Below are 18,111 nucleotides of genomic sequence, written 5' to 3'. Positions count from 1 at the left end.
CTCACCTTCCAGAGAGCGTATTCATGAGAATTATCTTGACGCACTCTAGCAAAAGGTAGGTGTTAGCCACAACATATGGTGAGGCAATAATGTGAGGCAAAAGGGTATTTAATAATTTTTATTCAATATTTATTTATTTTTATTTTTTATAAAGTTTTCTCTTGCAACAACATAAGTGTGGCAAGAGGACCTTCATTAAGGACATTTATACCGCAAAATCCTATTAACAGAATCATTTTCTATCATAGTTTATAGACCAATCTTTTGGTATATGATTCATAGACAATAAAGTAATATCTAAATCAAGCATTTCATTGACAAAAACTGCTTCTTGGCACAAAGATTTCAAATTTCATAAATATAAGTGATCCCGAATTTCACATAATAAATAAGAAGAGATAAACTAAATTTACACAATCTCAGACTCTAATACCATGCAAAAATAGACAGACTTGATACTTCAAATTAGACATATACTGTGTTAAATCCACACCACCAGTCAATTCCCAGGCCACAGAATCCTGCTAAACAATCAAAACAAACACCAGTAAGCAAAACACATCAACAAATGGTCAAGTTAATCGAGCTTGAATTGTAATTATGAGATTATCATCATATTAAAATCTCAAACTTATGGAATCAAGTACGTCAATTTCCAAAGAAGATGATGAGTGCACAAAAAGCTCGAACACCTTGTTCATATTTCGTAAAATTATTTGATTTTAAATTTAAATTAAATTTTCAATATAGGTATAATTGAATACCCTGATATTAGATTCTTGTACAACTATTTGGCTTCACTTCATTCTCCTTATAGCGTTTAATAACTTGTAATGCAATCAAACCTTAATAACAATCACTATTCATTACCCTGTGGACACAGACGAATGTCGAACCACGTAATATCATGTGTTGATTGTTAACTTAGTTGCATTTAATTTATAATCGTTGTGGTAACTATTAGATATTTATCGTCATTATTAGATGTATTACGAACATACCTTTTATTACTCGCATATCTGCTCTATTGAGATATATTTGTTCAGTCCTATTAGAAAACTATATTACGTAGACTATCGGTAACAATAGTAGTCACAGTTGGGCGGTAGCAACAGTCTTAGAAGTTATATTTTTTTTGTTATTTCATCTTTGTTTTTCTCTAAGATCGTCTTTCCAAAATCATATCTAAGAGTAATAGAGGTAGATCTCGCTTCCTAGTGAGGAATCATCTCTTTTCTACAACTTTAATGAGGGTTTAATACTCAAGAATCTTGTTTACTCAAGGATCTACAAAATAGTCAAAAAAAAGGTTCCTTCTAGGAACTTAAAGGTTACTCTACATAAGGTTGATCTAACTCGAGCATATATCTTTTGAATCTGAGCACCTTTGTTACCAGGGAATCTCAGTTACATTTAAAAGTGTTTTGTTCTCAATTGTGTTTTCAACTAGGAATCTTTAAAAATCAACGCTCTTTTTCGAGACATCTTTACGATTTTCCTTTACTTTTTCATCTGAGGGTCGTTTAAGAGCTAAGTCCCAACGATTGGACAGTTCTATTAAATTCGAACTTAGAAAAATTACGACACCATCCGTATGAACAAAATCGCTAACTACTTTGTAAGAAGCATATACCACGTACCATACTTGTGTTTTCGGTGTGAAGGAAAACACTCATAAGGAAATTGACAAACCAGATTACATACCGTCGAGCTTAAGGCTTTCTATCACACGTGGGAGGTATCAAACTTTGGAAAGAACCAACCTAAGAAATGAAGTTGAGGATGTACAAAGCGAAGTATAAAGATTGAAACTCTATAAATTTGTTTCTATTTTGAGAATTGTTTAATAGTTTGTAAAGTAAGATTGATTATTTCAGTATCCTTGTCCTAGTTGATCTTTAACCATAAAGGAGTATATTTTTATTATATGAAAGATCCTTTGACTTATCTCTGATTAAACTCCTTTGATCTTGGATAATTATAGGTGAGTGGTTACTGAAACGGTTTAGTTCGTTACTGTTTCGAGTTACAACATGAGTCTTCACAGCAGGTGAAGCGACTTCAGATACATGACTTTATCTTGGGATTCATGTGCGTAGACCAGATTGGTTGTAAACGCATGGATACCGAAGGAACTAAGTAACTAGGAGTAGTTTAATCGGTCTCAATTATACGATGTTGCGGTACTCAATTCATATAACGACTTAATTATGAGAGTATTCAAAACTATACTAGGTCCCGAGGTTTTTCTTCCTTGCAGTTTTTCTCATTAAAAAAAGATCGTGGTTGCATGATTTATTTTACTTCTGCATTATAGTGCTTTGTCTTTATAATGAAATTAAACATACTTGTACGTTAATCAAACTTGGTACGATCCCATAGATTGGGTAGGTCACAAACTTTAGATATTTACCAAGTTTCATCTTGTTGAAATAATATCTTGACATTTAATGTCTTTATAAGATTATAGAAGGTGTACTTGGTAGGTTGGTACGAAAATATTGTGGTGTACTTAGTACCTATATCATTTTAGGATTCTCATCAACCACCAAATGAAAACGAAAATGATGTTTTAGTTCACAGTGCATGATGACTGGGCTCAATTTCATGAATAACAACTAATATATGGGGACATATAGATTTTTCACCACCCCTTTCATTTCATAACTTATAAATGGTATGGTAGCCAACCACTAGATTCTTTTGCACCATCTGTTCATTTCTAGGATGTTTCATTATTCATTTTTTTTTAAATCTCGTAACCATGATATTTCTAAATAATATATTTAAGAAGAACCAAATTTTTGCAAGGAAAATGTAAAAATAAATTGCAAAATCCAGTCCGAGTATACATGTGGTAATTATATTTTAATTTTCATTTAATAATTATTTCTCTATGCATTTTATGTGGGTGAATGAGTTTGTTATATTAGGTGATCGTATCGTATTTTGGTTAAATTTACAATCGGGTTTTGGTAAATTTATTTATGTCTTGTGCTGGCAGGTAATACTAGTCTAACATATCACCATGGAAAACTTTGGATGTCGTAGAAAATGATAAAACTTCCAAGTAATGTTGATGAACTCAATACATATATGTTATGCTACAAGTTTCAAAATTCAGGTGTGTTAGAGAATAGCTTCGTTGAACTCACCAAGTGTTGGTATATCAAGTTTGGTTGTCATATTTTAATATCAAACCGCATCTAGAGTCGCTTGATTAAATACTAGAGTCAACTTTGTTTAGGTTAGAATAGAAAGTTCAAGAGTGTTGAGACATACAATTATTACTCGGAATATCTGGATAATGTGAAGAAGTAACGACTACACGAAGACATCATCCTTCTGCTTGAGGTTAGTAATACTGACTTGAACTGTTTCAATTCTCAATGTATCTTTCAAGTCTTGCTATATTGAAAACATAACCGCGAAGCTGTATATATTATAATCTAGTAATGTGACATGATCATAATATATAATATGATCATAGTATTAAGGAATTAGAATACGAAGTATAACGCTTATCTTTTGAACTTAGTATTATCATGACATCGACATAATCTTGTATATAATTTATGATTATATGTATGGGTTATGGTGAAGATATCACCTAAGAAACAATGTTTTACATTTATTTAAAAGAAGTACGTTCGTGAACTTGTTTCATGAATCGAAAGGGAAATCATAAATGTATTAGTCAGGGTATTCATTATATATTCATTGGAATGACCAATATGTGACTTATGGTTTGGTGTAACTGATCCTACGTGAAAAAACGAGGGTCTAACAACCACACCTAATATTTCGTTTGGAAATCTGAATAGACAAACTCCAATATACTTTCAAGAGAATCAACTAGACAGTTAGACTCAATCTAAGAAAAGTATATCAAAGAGTTAATATCTCTATCTCTTGATTCAATATGCAATCATAAAATAGGAATTTTCGAGCCCGATTGAATATAAGAGAAAACAACTTGAACGGTACCAAGGACCAATTTTCAAGGATCAATCAATTTCAATCAACAACCAAAGTTTGGATTTCTCAATTGATCGATTCAACGCACAACCTGTGATATTTCAATTATATAACAAAATATAATGCAAAAAATAAATAACACAGACACCAGAAGTTTTGTTAACGAGGGAACCGCAAATGCAGAAAAACCCCGGGACCTAGTCCATATTTGAATACCACATTGTATTAAGCCGCTACAGACACTAGCCTACAACCAATGAACTTCGGACTGGACTGTAGTTGAACCCTAATAAATCTCACATTGATTCAAGGTACAATTGTGCTCCTTACGTCTCTGATCCCAGCAGGATATTATGCACTTGATTCCCTTAGCTGATCTCACCCACAACTAAGAGTTGCTACGACCCAATGTCTAAGACTTGATAACAAATCTGTCTCACACAGAAAAGTCAATAAAATGAATAAATCTATCTCCCACAGAAATACTCAATAGTTTTTTTTCCGTCTTTTGATAAATCAAGGTGAACATGAACCAACTTATAAACCGGTCTTATATTCCCGAAGAACAACCTAGTATTATCAAGCACTTCACAATAATCTTAATCGTATGGAAACGAAATAAGATATTGTGGAATCACAAACGATGAGACAAATATGTTTTTGACTTCTTTTTATTTTGCCTATCGGAGATTAAATCTCGAGCAAATCTTAGAGAAGATAGTACTCAACACGATAGAAACAAAAAGATCAGAACAAACAACTAAAAAGAAATAGTTGGGGTCTGGCTTCACAATCCCAATGAAGTCTTTAAGTCGTTAACCTACAAGGTTTTCTGAAAAACCTAAGGTTAAAGGAGAATCGACTCTAGCTTATGAAACTAGTAACACACAGGAGGTGTGGGGATTAGGTTTCCCAGTTGCTAGAGTTCTCCTTTATATAGTTTTCAAATCAGGGTTTGCAATCTAAGTTACCTTGATAACAAAGCATTCAATATATTCACCGTTAGATGAAAACCTGTTTATATTAAAGCTATAATATATTTCAACTGTTAGATCGAACTTAGCTTGTCATACACAAATGAAATGCACTTTTCATTTAGGTTTGAGTAACCGTACCTAAAGATGTACACCGGGTTGGCTCAACCGTAGTTAACCGAGGTTAGCTATATGAACACTTTTATATCAGCCTTATTCATCTTAATCACAACTAGTTCAAATGACTTCCAATGAACTAGTTCTAGAGTTTTTCAATTGATATCTTCTCATAGACGTATACAAGAACACAATTGAAGCAAAATCGGTTTGACTCACATGAATCGATTCATGAACAATATAGTCACGGTTTGAAAATATTGAATTCCTTATTATATAAATGTATTATGTATTAGTTCATGAACAAACCGATTTTAGAACAATAACCACTCATGTATGCAAATAGGTACGCATACTTAAGTAGCCGGTCTGGGTTTTGGTTCGCCGGTATGCGAACAGGTACGCATACCTCAAAACTCAGCAGAAATTTCCAGACCCAATACCTTACGCGAGTACGCGTACCGGTATGTGTACTTAGGTACCCGAACTTTCATAACCAATAGGTACGTATACGGGTATGCATACTTTGGTTCCCGACTACGGATTTACATATATGCAAGTACGTATACTATGCTTATATCCACTTGCTCTAAACTCTATTTCAATCACTGAAACTTTCGTCGAGGATGACAATAGACATTTTCACACACTATTAGCATCAAAGCGATTTTCAAGTTATTGAAATAATCATAACGAAACATTCCAAGTCTATACCAAATGATTGTATCACACAAACCATGTAAGATGTTACTCGGCAATTTTCACATGATCATATTTTGACTTTTTTCAAGAATTAAGATGAACTTGGTTGAAGCGAAATCTTACCAACACATATTTCGAGAAATAGATAAGCTTAAACTCAGCTCGAAGTCTCAAATGTGTATAGACGAAAAGTATCGTAATACGACATTTGTCCCAATATAGGAGATAGAGTAGAAATAGACTTTCCAAGTGATAGATGAGTTTCAGTATCCACATAGCTTTTGTCGATGAAGTTCCACAAGCTCTCCTTAGTAGTTCTTCTTTTCAAATGATGAATGTCGGGAAGTCTGAAACTTAACTACACAAAAATATCCTAGTCTGAGACATCACTATAAGCAGACTACAAATCAAGACTTATAGTTTTTATCACTAACATTGACAAACAAGATTGATATAGCAACGCTTGCAAGTTCGACCGAGCATTGCTCTAACAATCTCCCCCTTTGTCAATTTTAGTGAAAAAATTACCAATACATATGGATTACAAAATAAATAAGACTTTGTAGCTTCACATCCAAATGCTTGATCTCCTTGGTTCTTCAACGTTACTCAAAATCTTCGTCACTTCCAAGTATTCCCATGATTCCATAGATGTTCAATTCAACATCATATTTGTTGAAGATCCATAGTGATAACAATAAACAGTTGCTCTCGATCATTGTTATACAATGTCATAGTATGATTATACAACATCAAAGTTCAATTGTACCACAACTTTGACAACAATACTATGGTGATATGTATCACTCCCCCTTAATCACTATTTTATTTCACATGAAAACCACTCCCCATTATATAATGATCCGTAAACCATATGTATTTGTAGTATGAACTACACATTAATTATCCCCCCTTTTGTCAATAAAAATTGGCAAAGGTACAAAAACTAGTGGGATCCAAATGAAATTTTCATAGAGATACTTCATGACCAAAAGAGAACAACATACCAACTTGTTTAGATGCAATCATATTTCCGAAGCTAAATGCATTCATCAAGGAGTTTATAAAGATACAAGAAAACTCCTACAATATTCCGCAGCTGCACTCCCCACAAAGATTTGGCAATTAAACACAAGTTCAATTAAGAAATCTCCCCACTAAATGTCATTCCCGAAAGAACAACAAGAGCGACCTTACTTTTCCATGAAAAGAAGGATTTCTTTAGACATTAACAATCAACACGTAAGCATGAAATTGTAATCCAAAGTATTCAATTAAATTAACCACAAGAAAACCCATGGTCAATTTAATGGGAAGTGCTCAACATAAGAGAACTTACGGAGCCACACAATATATTCATAAATATATGGATCAGGGAAAGACCAATACTGTGGAATAATCAAAGATTCATTCTATTTTTCATCACTATTCGCACAATGACATTCAATAGAGTCAATCTTTGGCAGTCTTATACATAAAATGGTGCAAATTTTTAGTTTTGAGTCCTTATCTACAAAGAACTAACCAAAAAGATTTTGTAAAAATAACATACAAGTAATGGAATCTTGCAAAATTTACCGCCATCGTCAGGAGCGAAGCCAAGAATCATGGGAAGGGGCTATAAAAATTTGCTATATGTGCAAACAAAAAATTTAGGGGTGCAAAAAATGCAAAAAAGGCTTATTTTTAAAAATAATATTCTTAAAGGGCCTAACATGGGCTTTGATTCCCAGTTGGGCATGGGTGTAAGTGCACACCCATACAAATTACAATGGGCTTGCTCCTCCCCTGGCCATCGTTGCTATTTATTAAAGGGAACACCATTTCTAACGAGGTTCATACCATTTCATATAGTTTTGGGAACAATAAAAGAAATGAGGACGGTGTAGTACTAGGAATAAATCAATTTCCTGCCTCGGGTGAAAGTTTTTTATTCTCAATCTGATTTCTTTGATGATTTAATGTGTTCTTGATTGTTTCCTTCAGCTAATTTTGTTTCTGTCTTGATGATTTTCTTTCTTCACTGTTGATTTTAGTCTAATGATAATATAGGTCTCATATTTTTCTCCCTTTTCTAATCTTTATAACTTTTGCTTGTACCAAAAAATTTCTTTCTCTCTTGTGATTTATGGAATTCTAATCGTTGCGACTTGCAGCACGTTGTGATCTAAGTAGTGTACCGGTTCGTGAATTCGTTCACGGGCCTTGTACACACCGCCCGTCACACTGTGGAAGCTGGCCATGCCCAAAGTCGTTACCTTAACCGCAAGGTTGTGGTCTTTTAAGGGGGCAGTGGTGCAGTTTGATTCTATCTTACTCATTAGGAACTTTAGTGTTCCCCATATTGGAAATATGGTCATGGTCATCATCACCAGTGTACGTCGTATATTGGTCTCCGTCATTATGATCTCATTCATTTTAATCCATGAAGCAGTAGGCTTCACCATCAATTATAGATATATTTATCATTCTTGCCTGGTTCATTATCAAAATTAATCGACTTTCCTTTGTTACGCTGATAGAGATGGGGGTATTTTAGGTAAGAGCTCTTGTTATCGGGCGCACTTCTTGGAAAATTCAAAAATTGGAAACCACTTTCCTAAATTAAAGCTATATTCTGGCGATACTCATAAGAATAATCACTGGAATATCTCAACAATATACAGTATACTAGGAAAGAATATCTTCAAAATCAAAGTCAAAAGTCGTAACCCTAATTCATATCTTGTATATATAGTTAGATACCTTAGGAGAAAATCATCACATCCTACAATATATTCATTCTCAGAAAGCCTTTCAACCCTCACAATGTCTCAAAGTTCTAGACTCCAAATGGATGCTCTTACCAAAAGGTTTAATGAATTTACTCTTGGAGGTGCCAATCCAAGTCGTTCAAGAGGAAGTCTGATTTCTGTAGAAGAGATAGCTGCTGCTGCTAACAGATGGAGAAATAGTCTTCTTGGTAAGATTATATCTAAAGAGGATATTGACTTTGAAAAAGTCCAAAGAGACGTCAACATAGTATGGAGGAAATATAGAAGAGTTGAGATTAATACCATGGGAAGGAACTTGTATGTGTTCAAGTTCAGAACTGCAGAAGATGTTGCTGAGGTCATGAAAAATGCTCTGTGGATCATTCATGAACATTTGGTGGTGTCAAAACAGTATGATAACTCAATACCTCTTGAGAACTACACTTGCACCCACCATATTTTTTCAGTTATGATAAAAGGATTATATCTCGAGCATCTGGATGAAGGTATCATTAATAAACTATGTGAAGACATGGGGAGGAATATTTTTGAGGAGGGATCAAGAGGTTACACTATTCGGGGTAGAGTCGTCTTAGCTAAGATAGAAGTGGATCTCAGTATGCCATTAAAAAGAGGTAACTGGCTCCTCACAGCTGTTAATCAAAAAGTATGGGATCGATATCATTTCGTGAAACAACCAAGGAAGACTTGTACTGAGTGTTTCATAATAGCGCACAATGATACGTTATGTGAAGAGAGAGCTTGGAATATTTTCATTTTCGGCATGACAAAATCAGCATTTGAAGCCTATTATGCCCGAACATCCCCACAAGGTCTAAGAAATGCTTGATAACTCAGCTGATAATAATGGGCAGAATGAAATGGGTAGTAATAGTTCGGGTACTGCAGTCGGGTCAGCCGGGTCGGAGGATAAGAAACGGATCTAAGGAAATACAAGAGAAGTAGAGACTAGGGTTTAGAAGATAACTATGTTCTTCTTGATATGAACTCCTCTAACCCTAACTCTCTCAGCGACAATTATACTTCTGTTACTGTTAATGATGAAGGAGATCAAACATACATCGAGGGTACTAATATTAATAGTGGTGACATGAACATGGTAGATGTAGAGAATGGAGAAAGAGGATCAAACAATCTGGTGTTCCATCCCCCTGCTACAGATCAAACAACATGTGTAGCAAATCATGTTTTTATAATCCCTTTTTCTACCTATACGAATTACCCAATTATTTATCCTGCAATCCTTTATTTAATTCATGGTTCTTTGCTTGATTTGAGAGTAATTTTAATTTTTAGGGTTTCCCATTATATTAAAACAATTTCTCGAATTTGTTTTCATATCTTTAGGATTCAATTCTCTGATTCCCTCTAGATTACCTTGTTGGATTAGATTGTATGCGACTCGTCACCTAAATGATTGTCGTTGTTCTGTAAATCGTCCTCATTGGCTGTACGTGGTCAATAGTCACTTCAATCATATTTGCTTGTATTGTTTCAATTTTAAGTCTGGTAGTAAATCCAAGCTCAGTTTTGCCATTTATCTTTTTTCTAAAATGAGAATCATGTCATGGAATGTTCAGGGCTTTGGCAACCCTATTACCAGGAACTCACCATGGAATTTGATCAGAGGTCAAAACCCTGATGTGATTTTTCTACGTGAAACCAAAAATGAAACTGCTAAGATGAATCAATAACTTAGCAGATTGAATTACCCCAACTCTTGGGCTTTTCCATCTATTGGTAAAGCTGGTGGAATTTCTTTAATTTGGAAAACTGGTTTTCATTGTGAAATTGTTCATTATACTGATAAGATGATTAATGTCATGCTCTCTGATAATCCAAGCAAGCCAACATTCCTTGTCACTTTCCTTTATGGTTCTGTATACCATGAAGAAAAGATGACACAATGGAATTTCATCAGTGAAATTGGTGCTAGAGCTAATGTTCCTTGGGTTATCATAGGGTACCTTAATATAACTATGCATGATTATGAAAGATCTGCATTGTCTACTCCAATTATTGTTGAATATCCTGAAATTCAAACAATTTTAGATAATGTTGATCTTTCAGACCTAGGTTATATTGGTAACAAATTTACCTGGAACAAAAAACAATCTGGGGATAATTGCATTTATGCAAGACTAGACAGGGCTTTAGCTAATGGTCACTGGCTGCACCATTATGGTAGTACACCAGTACATCATATTGATACCATAGGCAGTGACCATGTACCAATCATATTGGAGACTAACTCTGTGTCTTACCAAGGTAGTAAACCCTACAGATATTTCAAATGTTGGAGTAGAGACCCATCTGTAAAAGAAGTCATTAAAAATGCTTTCTCAATAGATGTTAGAGGTTCTTCTTCTTTTCAGTTCACTAATAGATTGAGAAATGTTAAACATGAACTGAAATTATGGAATCTCAATCATTTTGATAATATTAATTACAAGGTTATTGCTCTGAATAATCAGCTCCATGATCTTAATAATCTTCCACATTCTCCTAATAATATGGAATTGACTAAACAAGTAGAGTTTGAGCTAGAGCATTGTCAAAAAATTCAAGAAGACTTTTATGCCCAAAAGTATAGACAAGAGTTTGATAGGAACAATGGATTCTACCACAACTATGCCAATTTGAGAAAGCATTTTAATCACATTAATGCTCTCAAACTGGATAATGGTCAGCGGGTTAATGATAGAGATTTTCTTGAAATTCTCTTGGTAAATCATTTTAGTTCCATTGGAACTAGTTCCAATCCTTATAGAAACCCGAATATTCTTAATTGTATTGACTCTTGTATTACAAATAGTGATAATACAAATCTTCTTAGGCCAGTCTCTAAGAAGGAAATCATGGATACAATTAACCAAATGACCCCCTGGACTGCACCAGGGCCGGATGGTTTTCCACCTGGGTTCTATAAGGAAAATTTGGATCTTCTTTTTTATGATGTTTGGAAGATAGTCAACAATTTCTTTGAATCTAAACACCTTTTAAAAGAAATGAATCACACTTTCCTTTCTTTAATTCCAAAAATAAATAATCCTTCTAGTCCCACTGAATTTAGACCAATTTCCTTATGCAATTCTATTTACAAAATAATTTCAAAAATCATTGTAAATAGAATGAAACCTCTCTTGAGTAAAATGATAAGTCCTTTCCAAGCTGCACATGTCCCTGGGAGGAATATACAAGACAATGTCATAATTGCTCATGATATGGTGCACTCCATGAAAAGGAAAAGGAAAAAAAGATAAATGGGGAGTCATGGGTCTTAAACTTGATATGTCTAAGGCCTTTGACAGAGTGGAATGGGCTTTCCTAAGGGATGTTCTTAAAGCTTTTAGATTTTCAGATCACTGGTGTGATTTAATTAACCAATGTGTTAGTACTACTAGCATTTCTGTAATGCTAAATGGTTCTCCATGCAAATCTTATAGACCAACTAGGGGTCTGAGAAGACCCCTTGTCTCCATACCTGTTTATCATCATCATGGAATCCTTTTCTAGATACATTAAAAATGCTGAAAATTGAAATTTAATACATGGTTTTAAGGTTACTAAGGATGCACCTAGCATACGTCATATTCTTTTTGCAGATGACTTACTTATTTTTTTCTAAAACATCTCATTCTGAAGCTTCAAATTTACTGAGTTTAATAAATGATTTTAGTATGGCCTCTGGCCAAGTTATAAATCTTCAGAAATCAGGTTGTTTCTCCAGTAGTAATGTTCACCCTGACCATGCTGTTTCTCTCATAAATGATTAAAAGTTTAAGAAGATAACTCTTAATGAAAGATACCTAGGTATTCCTTTATTTATATCTAGGGCTAGGTATGATTCCTTTAATCATTCAAATGGACATTTTGATAAAAGAGTAGCCAAATGGATAGGTAAACACTTCAACCAAGCAGGTAGGTCAGTGCTGGTTCAGAATGTGTTAAAGACTTCCCCTATTTACCACATGAACACTTTCACTATTCCTGATAAAATAATTAATACCATGGGGTCTGATCAAAGAGATTTCTGGTGGGGTAAGTCTAAAGCAGGAGGCATTTATCTTAGGGGTTGGCCTAGAATCTGTACTCATAAGTATCAAGGGGGTCTAGGATTTCGTAATCTTACGCATGTTAATCTATCACTTTTGACCAAAACTGCTTGGAACATTATTCATAATCCCGATAAACTGTGTGTGATTATCTTGAAATGTAAGTATTTCAAAAATTATCATCATATACATGCTGTTAGAAAGATTGAATGTTCTTGGGTTTGGAGAAGTATTAGTCGTGGCATAGAGGTGATCAAACAAAACTCTATCTGGGAAGTAAAAACGGGTAATTTTATTTCTGCTTTCGATGATAATTGGATTCCTAATCTTGTGGAACCCAAGTGTGTTGCGTATCCTAACCCTAAACCTTCTGTTTCCGATTTTATTGTTAAAGAAAACAATTCTTGGAATAATGATCTTGTCAATAATTTATTTTCAGCTCAGAATGCTAGTCAAATCCTTAGTATTAGGATCCCAGTTTCAGGTGAGGATAGACTTGTCTGGCCATATACTAAGAATGGACAGTTTACTGTCAAATCAGCTTATAAACTGATTTCTGGTCAATATGCTTATATCAACAACCCTCTGAACAACAATCCTGATTATAAAACTTTGTGGAATCTTGCTATTCTTCCCAAAGTTCAGATTTTCGCCTGGAAGTGTTATGAACATCCTTCCTGCTAAATCTGTTCTTGCTAGATATTCTCATGGTCATGACACCTCTTGTAGTATGTGTAATGCTGGTATAACTGAATCCTCAGAACACATTATTCTACACTTCACTTTTTCTAAGAATGTTTGGTCTCTAACTCCATATGCAGATGCTATTGAAAAGGATTATGCTTCAAACATAATCATTCATGAATGGGTACATAAATGGCTATCTGATGATAACCTCAAGGAGAAAGCAGGAGCCATCTTCTCCATTGCTTGGAGTATATGGAAAGAAAGATGCTTTAGTACTTACCAGGGGAAAACCCTGAATCACCAATCTACAACTAGACTTGATCTTAAGTTAGTCAATGATACCAAAATGTTCTTGAATAATAACAGTTCCCTGGTAGCTAATAGACCTGAACCTATAGAAGACAGAAATATTACTAGCATTATTGACACACTACCGCAGGACTGTCATATTATCTTCAGTGATGCTGCCTTTGACAAGAATTCTAATCTTTCTGGTACTGGTTTGGTGTGGGTTGAACTTGCAGGTGCATTTCGTGGATGCAAATTACAAGCAGGGAAACTTAGAAACTCGGAAGAAGCTGAGAGCCTAGCTTTGTTTGAAGCAGTGAAGTGGGCAAAAGCTAAAAACCTGGAGAAAGTCTGTTTTGTCAGTGATGCTAAGTCCATCATTGACTCTATCAATTTCAATAATAACCAATTACATTGGTATAATAGCCAGTCTTAGAAGACTGCAAAGCAATTTCATCTACTTTCAATTTTGTTAAGTTTGAATTCTTGCGTAGAAATCATTTAGAGATGGTTGATAAAGCAGCTAAATTCAGTAGAAGATCTAGAACCTCGGGTGAATAGATGGATCAAATTCCCGAATTCCTTAACCTGCTATGTAATCGTTTTTTTTTATCAATACAAGTATTTTTCTGGCAATTTAAAAAAAAAAAAAAGCCATTCCATATAGTCCTATTCATTCTTGGCCACCAAATCAATCAAATGGTATTTCTTTGCTGGTCGCCAAACCAGCCTATATGGATCATGAAACAATAGATAAAGAGATAACCTTGAAGAGTGATTTAAAAATTACAATCATAGTTTTTTTCCATGTGATACGCACGTAGACTAAATTTAGAGGAAGTTTTATTATTATAATAAAATTGCCAAGTATAATATCGGTGCACGGCCAAACTGAATTCCACTAGACTTTTTACGGCCGTGTTCCCACAACTATAAATTTGGGTGGAAATACCAAATTACTATAAATGGGTCTCACTTGATGAGTCATGCCTCTGTTTAGAATGCAAATTTCCAGCTTCAAGTGGGAAATTAAGAATAGCTCTACTCCCTCTCAACTGAAATGCAGCAACATCGTAAGCTCTAGCAGCATCAATATCAGTATCAAACGTACCTAACCAAATCCTACATCCTTTTTTATTAGGGTCTCTAATTTCTGCCGCAAACTTCCCCCATGGTCTTCTTCTTACTCCTCTGTAATGTTTCCATTCACCCAAACTCTTTGATGCCTTTTTATTATTCTTTCGATAATTATCATCATTTGACGACGTCGATGATGATGGCGTGCGAATAGTATTTTGAGATTTTGGTTCGAAGATGATGGAACTTTGGGTGTGTGGAATATGAGTTTCTAGTTTGGGGTTCATGAGAGAAGTTGGAGTTTGAAACGAGAAATCTTGATGATCATCAAATAAATATTTTTCAACTTGATCAAGAGTTGAAATATCACTGTTCTTCATACCCATATCCATTATACCAGGAGAAGTGTAGGAAGTACCAACTTTGAGAGTGGAAAAAGAGGAGTGAAGCAAAGAGGTTTATATAGAGAGGACGGGTCAAAATGTTGACTTTGACTTTGAAAGTAATTGATCGAAGGGGAAGGAAGCTTCTGTTTACTTTTGGGATATTTTGTTTGTTTCTCTGTTAAGGTAAGGTCCACGGAAACGAGTACGGTCATTAATTCACAAGCCTCGAAGTACACTAATAAGACCTGATTTGGTCTGTTTTGGTAGTCTTAGAGCAACCACAGTCAGGAAACCCAAATTTGGTCCCAGAAAATGCCGCAGTGGTGAGGAGTAAAGCCATATTTAGTCCAGAGAATTAGGGTTTGTGACCAAATGTGGTCGCCAACCCAGACTAAAATGATCAATAGTGGGACGGGGTTATTACGAGCGTATGAATCGAGACGGAAGTATAGTGGGCGCTTCACACCGGGCGTATGTATAAAGAACGTATGATATTGGGGCGGATGTATACAGAGCGTTTGAGTTAGGCGTATTTATAAACACCGCCGGGCCATACGGAGATAAAACATACGCCCCATAGCAGGCGTAATTAGAATGTACGTCCCAATGGGGCGCAGTTATTAAAAACGCCTGGTTTGGACGCATGTATTACGTGCGCCTGTGTGAGGCGCATGTATTATGAGCGTCTGTGTGATGCGCATGTATTATGAGCGTCTGGAATTCCTGTCATTTTCCTGCTCCGCGTATCTACCTAGCGACCACCACCTTCCTTCACTCATGATTTATTTAGATTTTTTTTCCTTCTATAATCCTGTACCAAAAGATACCTTATATATATATTTTTGATTGATCAAGAGAATAGATTCGAAAACACATAAACCATGTGTAGACGCATACAGCTAGAAGAGAGCAAAAAGCTCTAGAAAAAGCAACAAAAAAATGGTAAAGCTAAGACGGGAAATTCAAAGTACACAGTGAGTATCGACAGAAACAAACACAACTCGATGTACTTTAAAATCAAACCGTAATTTTCGAAAAAGAAAGGAGACCATTACCCATTATCATTTAACTCGCCAACATCCCCTGCAACTAAACCATTGTGATTTTTCACGAGATTTGTAAACATTTCCTCACGGCGACTCTTAAAAGAGGGAAAGTCTAACCCCCATGAAGATCCGAAATCCTATTAGTTTATCTGTTGAGATTTTGTCAGGAGCTTCAGATTTTGGATTTTATTTTTTATTTTTTGTAGTTAGAGAACCATTTGAAACATACCTGTTGCTTTGGTTTTTGAACTTGCTTCCTAGAACCGAAAATTGGCTCGGAAGATGATGGCTTTGTAATGCTTATCTCTGGATCTTTCAAGACTAATTGAGACGTCGTTATCTCCTCCTCCTCTTCTTCTTCTTCTTATTGGATTCCACAAAATCTGTTATGGATTTCAAAGCCGGGGGGAGCGGAGGGATCACTAGATGATGAGCTTGCACCTTCTACTACTGGTTGAACATTCGTAACTACATCCATATGCATACCCTCTTGAATCTCCTCAACAAAAAGTGTTTCCTTGGTTTTTCTGGACCATTTTTTTTCTTCTTCTTAATAGTCGTTTTTCCCCCGCACCCAATTAACGAATTAGATTACTCGTTTCTTTCACAAGACCATAGATTAATGGCCATCACATGAGATTTAGGAAGAAACTTTGCCCTAGATTTTTACTTAGGTTTCGTCGTCGTTTTTTTTTTCTTCTGTAAACATAGGTTATGTAAAAAGAGGAGGAGAAGAGATAATAACGTATATATCCAGACGGTCTTTCTAAAAACGCCCCACTCAGACGGATATTCTATGCACGCTCCACTCAGACGCTGCTTCTATAAACGCCCCACTCAGACGCTGCTTTTATAAGCGCCCCACTCAGACGCACCTTCTATGTCCGCCCGAGTCATACGCACTTTCTATCTCCGTATGTATCACACACACATAACTTCTCCGTCCCAGTAGACGCACTTCCCATCGCCGTCCCATGTTAGGCGTGAACTATACCTACGCCTCAATCAGGCGCACGTAATAACTCCGTTTCATTCAGACGCATATTTTAAAGAACGCTCGGTCAAGAAACGTGAGTATAAGTTCCGTCTGCACCAAGCGTTCGTATAAGTTACGCTTCACCAAATTTTGGTCGTCCCCCATTGCGCTTGAATACCCAGAATACCAAATTTTTTTGGCTTTTAGTCTGGCTTTTGGTATTTGGTCCGTCTCATGACTGTGGTTGCTCTTAGAGCGTCCACAGTGGTATGATCATAACCAAAGATCAAAGACCAAAACAAACGATCAAATTTGAGTTTAGTCTGGTGTGTGACGTTACGGGTGGAAGACTAAATTTGATCGAGCGTACACTATATATTCGCCTGATGTGAGGCGTGGGCTATACGTCCGCCTGATTGGGGAGATTCTGAAAAAAGAAAAAAAAGAAAAAAAAAAGAAAGAAGTGGGGCGGAGGTATAAAGCCCGCCCCACTAAAATTGTTTTGGAAAACAAAGAATGGGGCGGGGTATAATGCCCGCCCCATACAAAATTAAAAAAAAAAAAATGGGGTGTAGACTTTGCGTACGCCCCATGTGGAGCGTAGACTTTACGTACGCCTGGTGTGGTGCGGGGACTTTACGTACGCCTGGTGTGGGACGTAGATTATATAACCGCCTGGTGGTGGGACGTGAATTATACGACCGCTCGACTATATTTGGATTTGGTCTTGATCGCCGACCAAATTTGGTCTGGGTTTTACTCTTTGATTAAATTTTGATCGATGATCCGTCCCACTACGCCTGCCCACTCGACTAAAAATTTGGATTTAGTCGTCCACTGCAGTTGCTCTTAGACAAGAAAGTGTCCGAAACACTCTTCTAATTTAGTAGACTGGCTGGTAGTATTATTATTGTTCCGGTCAGAACCAAAAACTTGTTTGTTGGACGTATTCAGTTTAAGTGGCAAAATTGTAATTATGCCAAAGAAGTAAGGGTTATTACTTGACTATACCGCAGGACGCGTCCTCTATTAACAAAGATTTTCCAATTCA

General features: G+C 35.7%; 1 protein-coding gene across 1 annotated transcript; it reads right to left on the bottom strand.

Moving 5' to 3' along the window:
- Nucleotides 1-14,396: 14,396 nt before the first annotated feature.
- Nucleotides 14,397-15,058, bottom strand: LOC113302761 (ethylene-responsive transcription factor ERF107-like). The gene has a single exon (XM_026551701.1). It carries the CDS (start codon nucleotides 15,042-15,044, stop codon nucleotides 14,535-14,537), a length of 510 nt encoding a protein of 169 aa, XP_026407486.1. The 5' UTR covers nucleotides 15,045-15,058; the 3' UTR covers nucleotides 14,397-14,534.
- Nucleotides 15,059-18,111: the final 3,053 nt, after the last annotated feature.

This window comes from Papaver somniferum, chromosome 8, assembly GCF_003573695.1.
Source record: "Papaver somniferum cultivar HN1 chromosome 8, ASM357369v1, whole genome shotgun sequence".
In the NCBI taxonomy this organism is placed as follows: domain Eukaryota; kingdom Viridiplantae; phylum Streptophyta; class Magnoliopsida; order Ranunculales; family Papaveraceae; genus Papaver; species Papaver somniferum.
This window is presented reverse-complemented; position numbering and strand designations above follow the sequence as displayed.

Bases quoted from the DNA above. Each gene is read 5' to 3' on its own strand.
- LOC113302761 (XM_026551701.1), bottom strand. From the start codon at position 15,044: ATGGATATGGGTATGAAGAACAGTGATATTTCAACTCTTGATCAAGTT.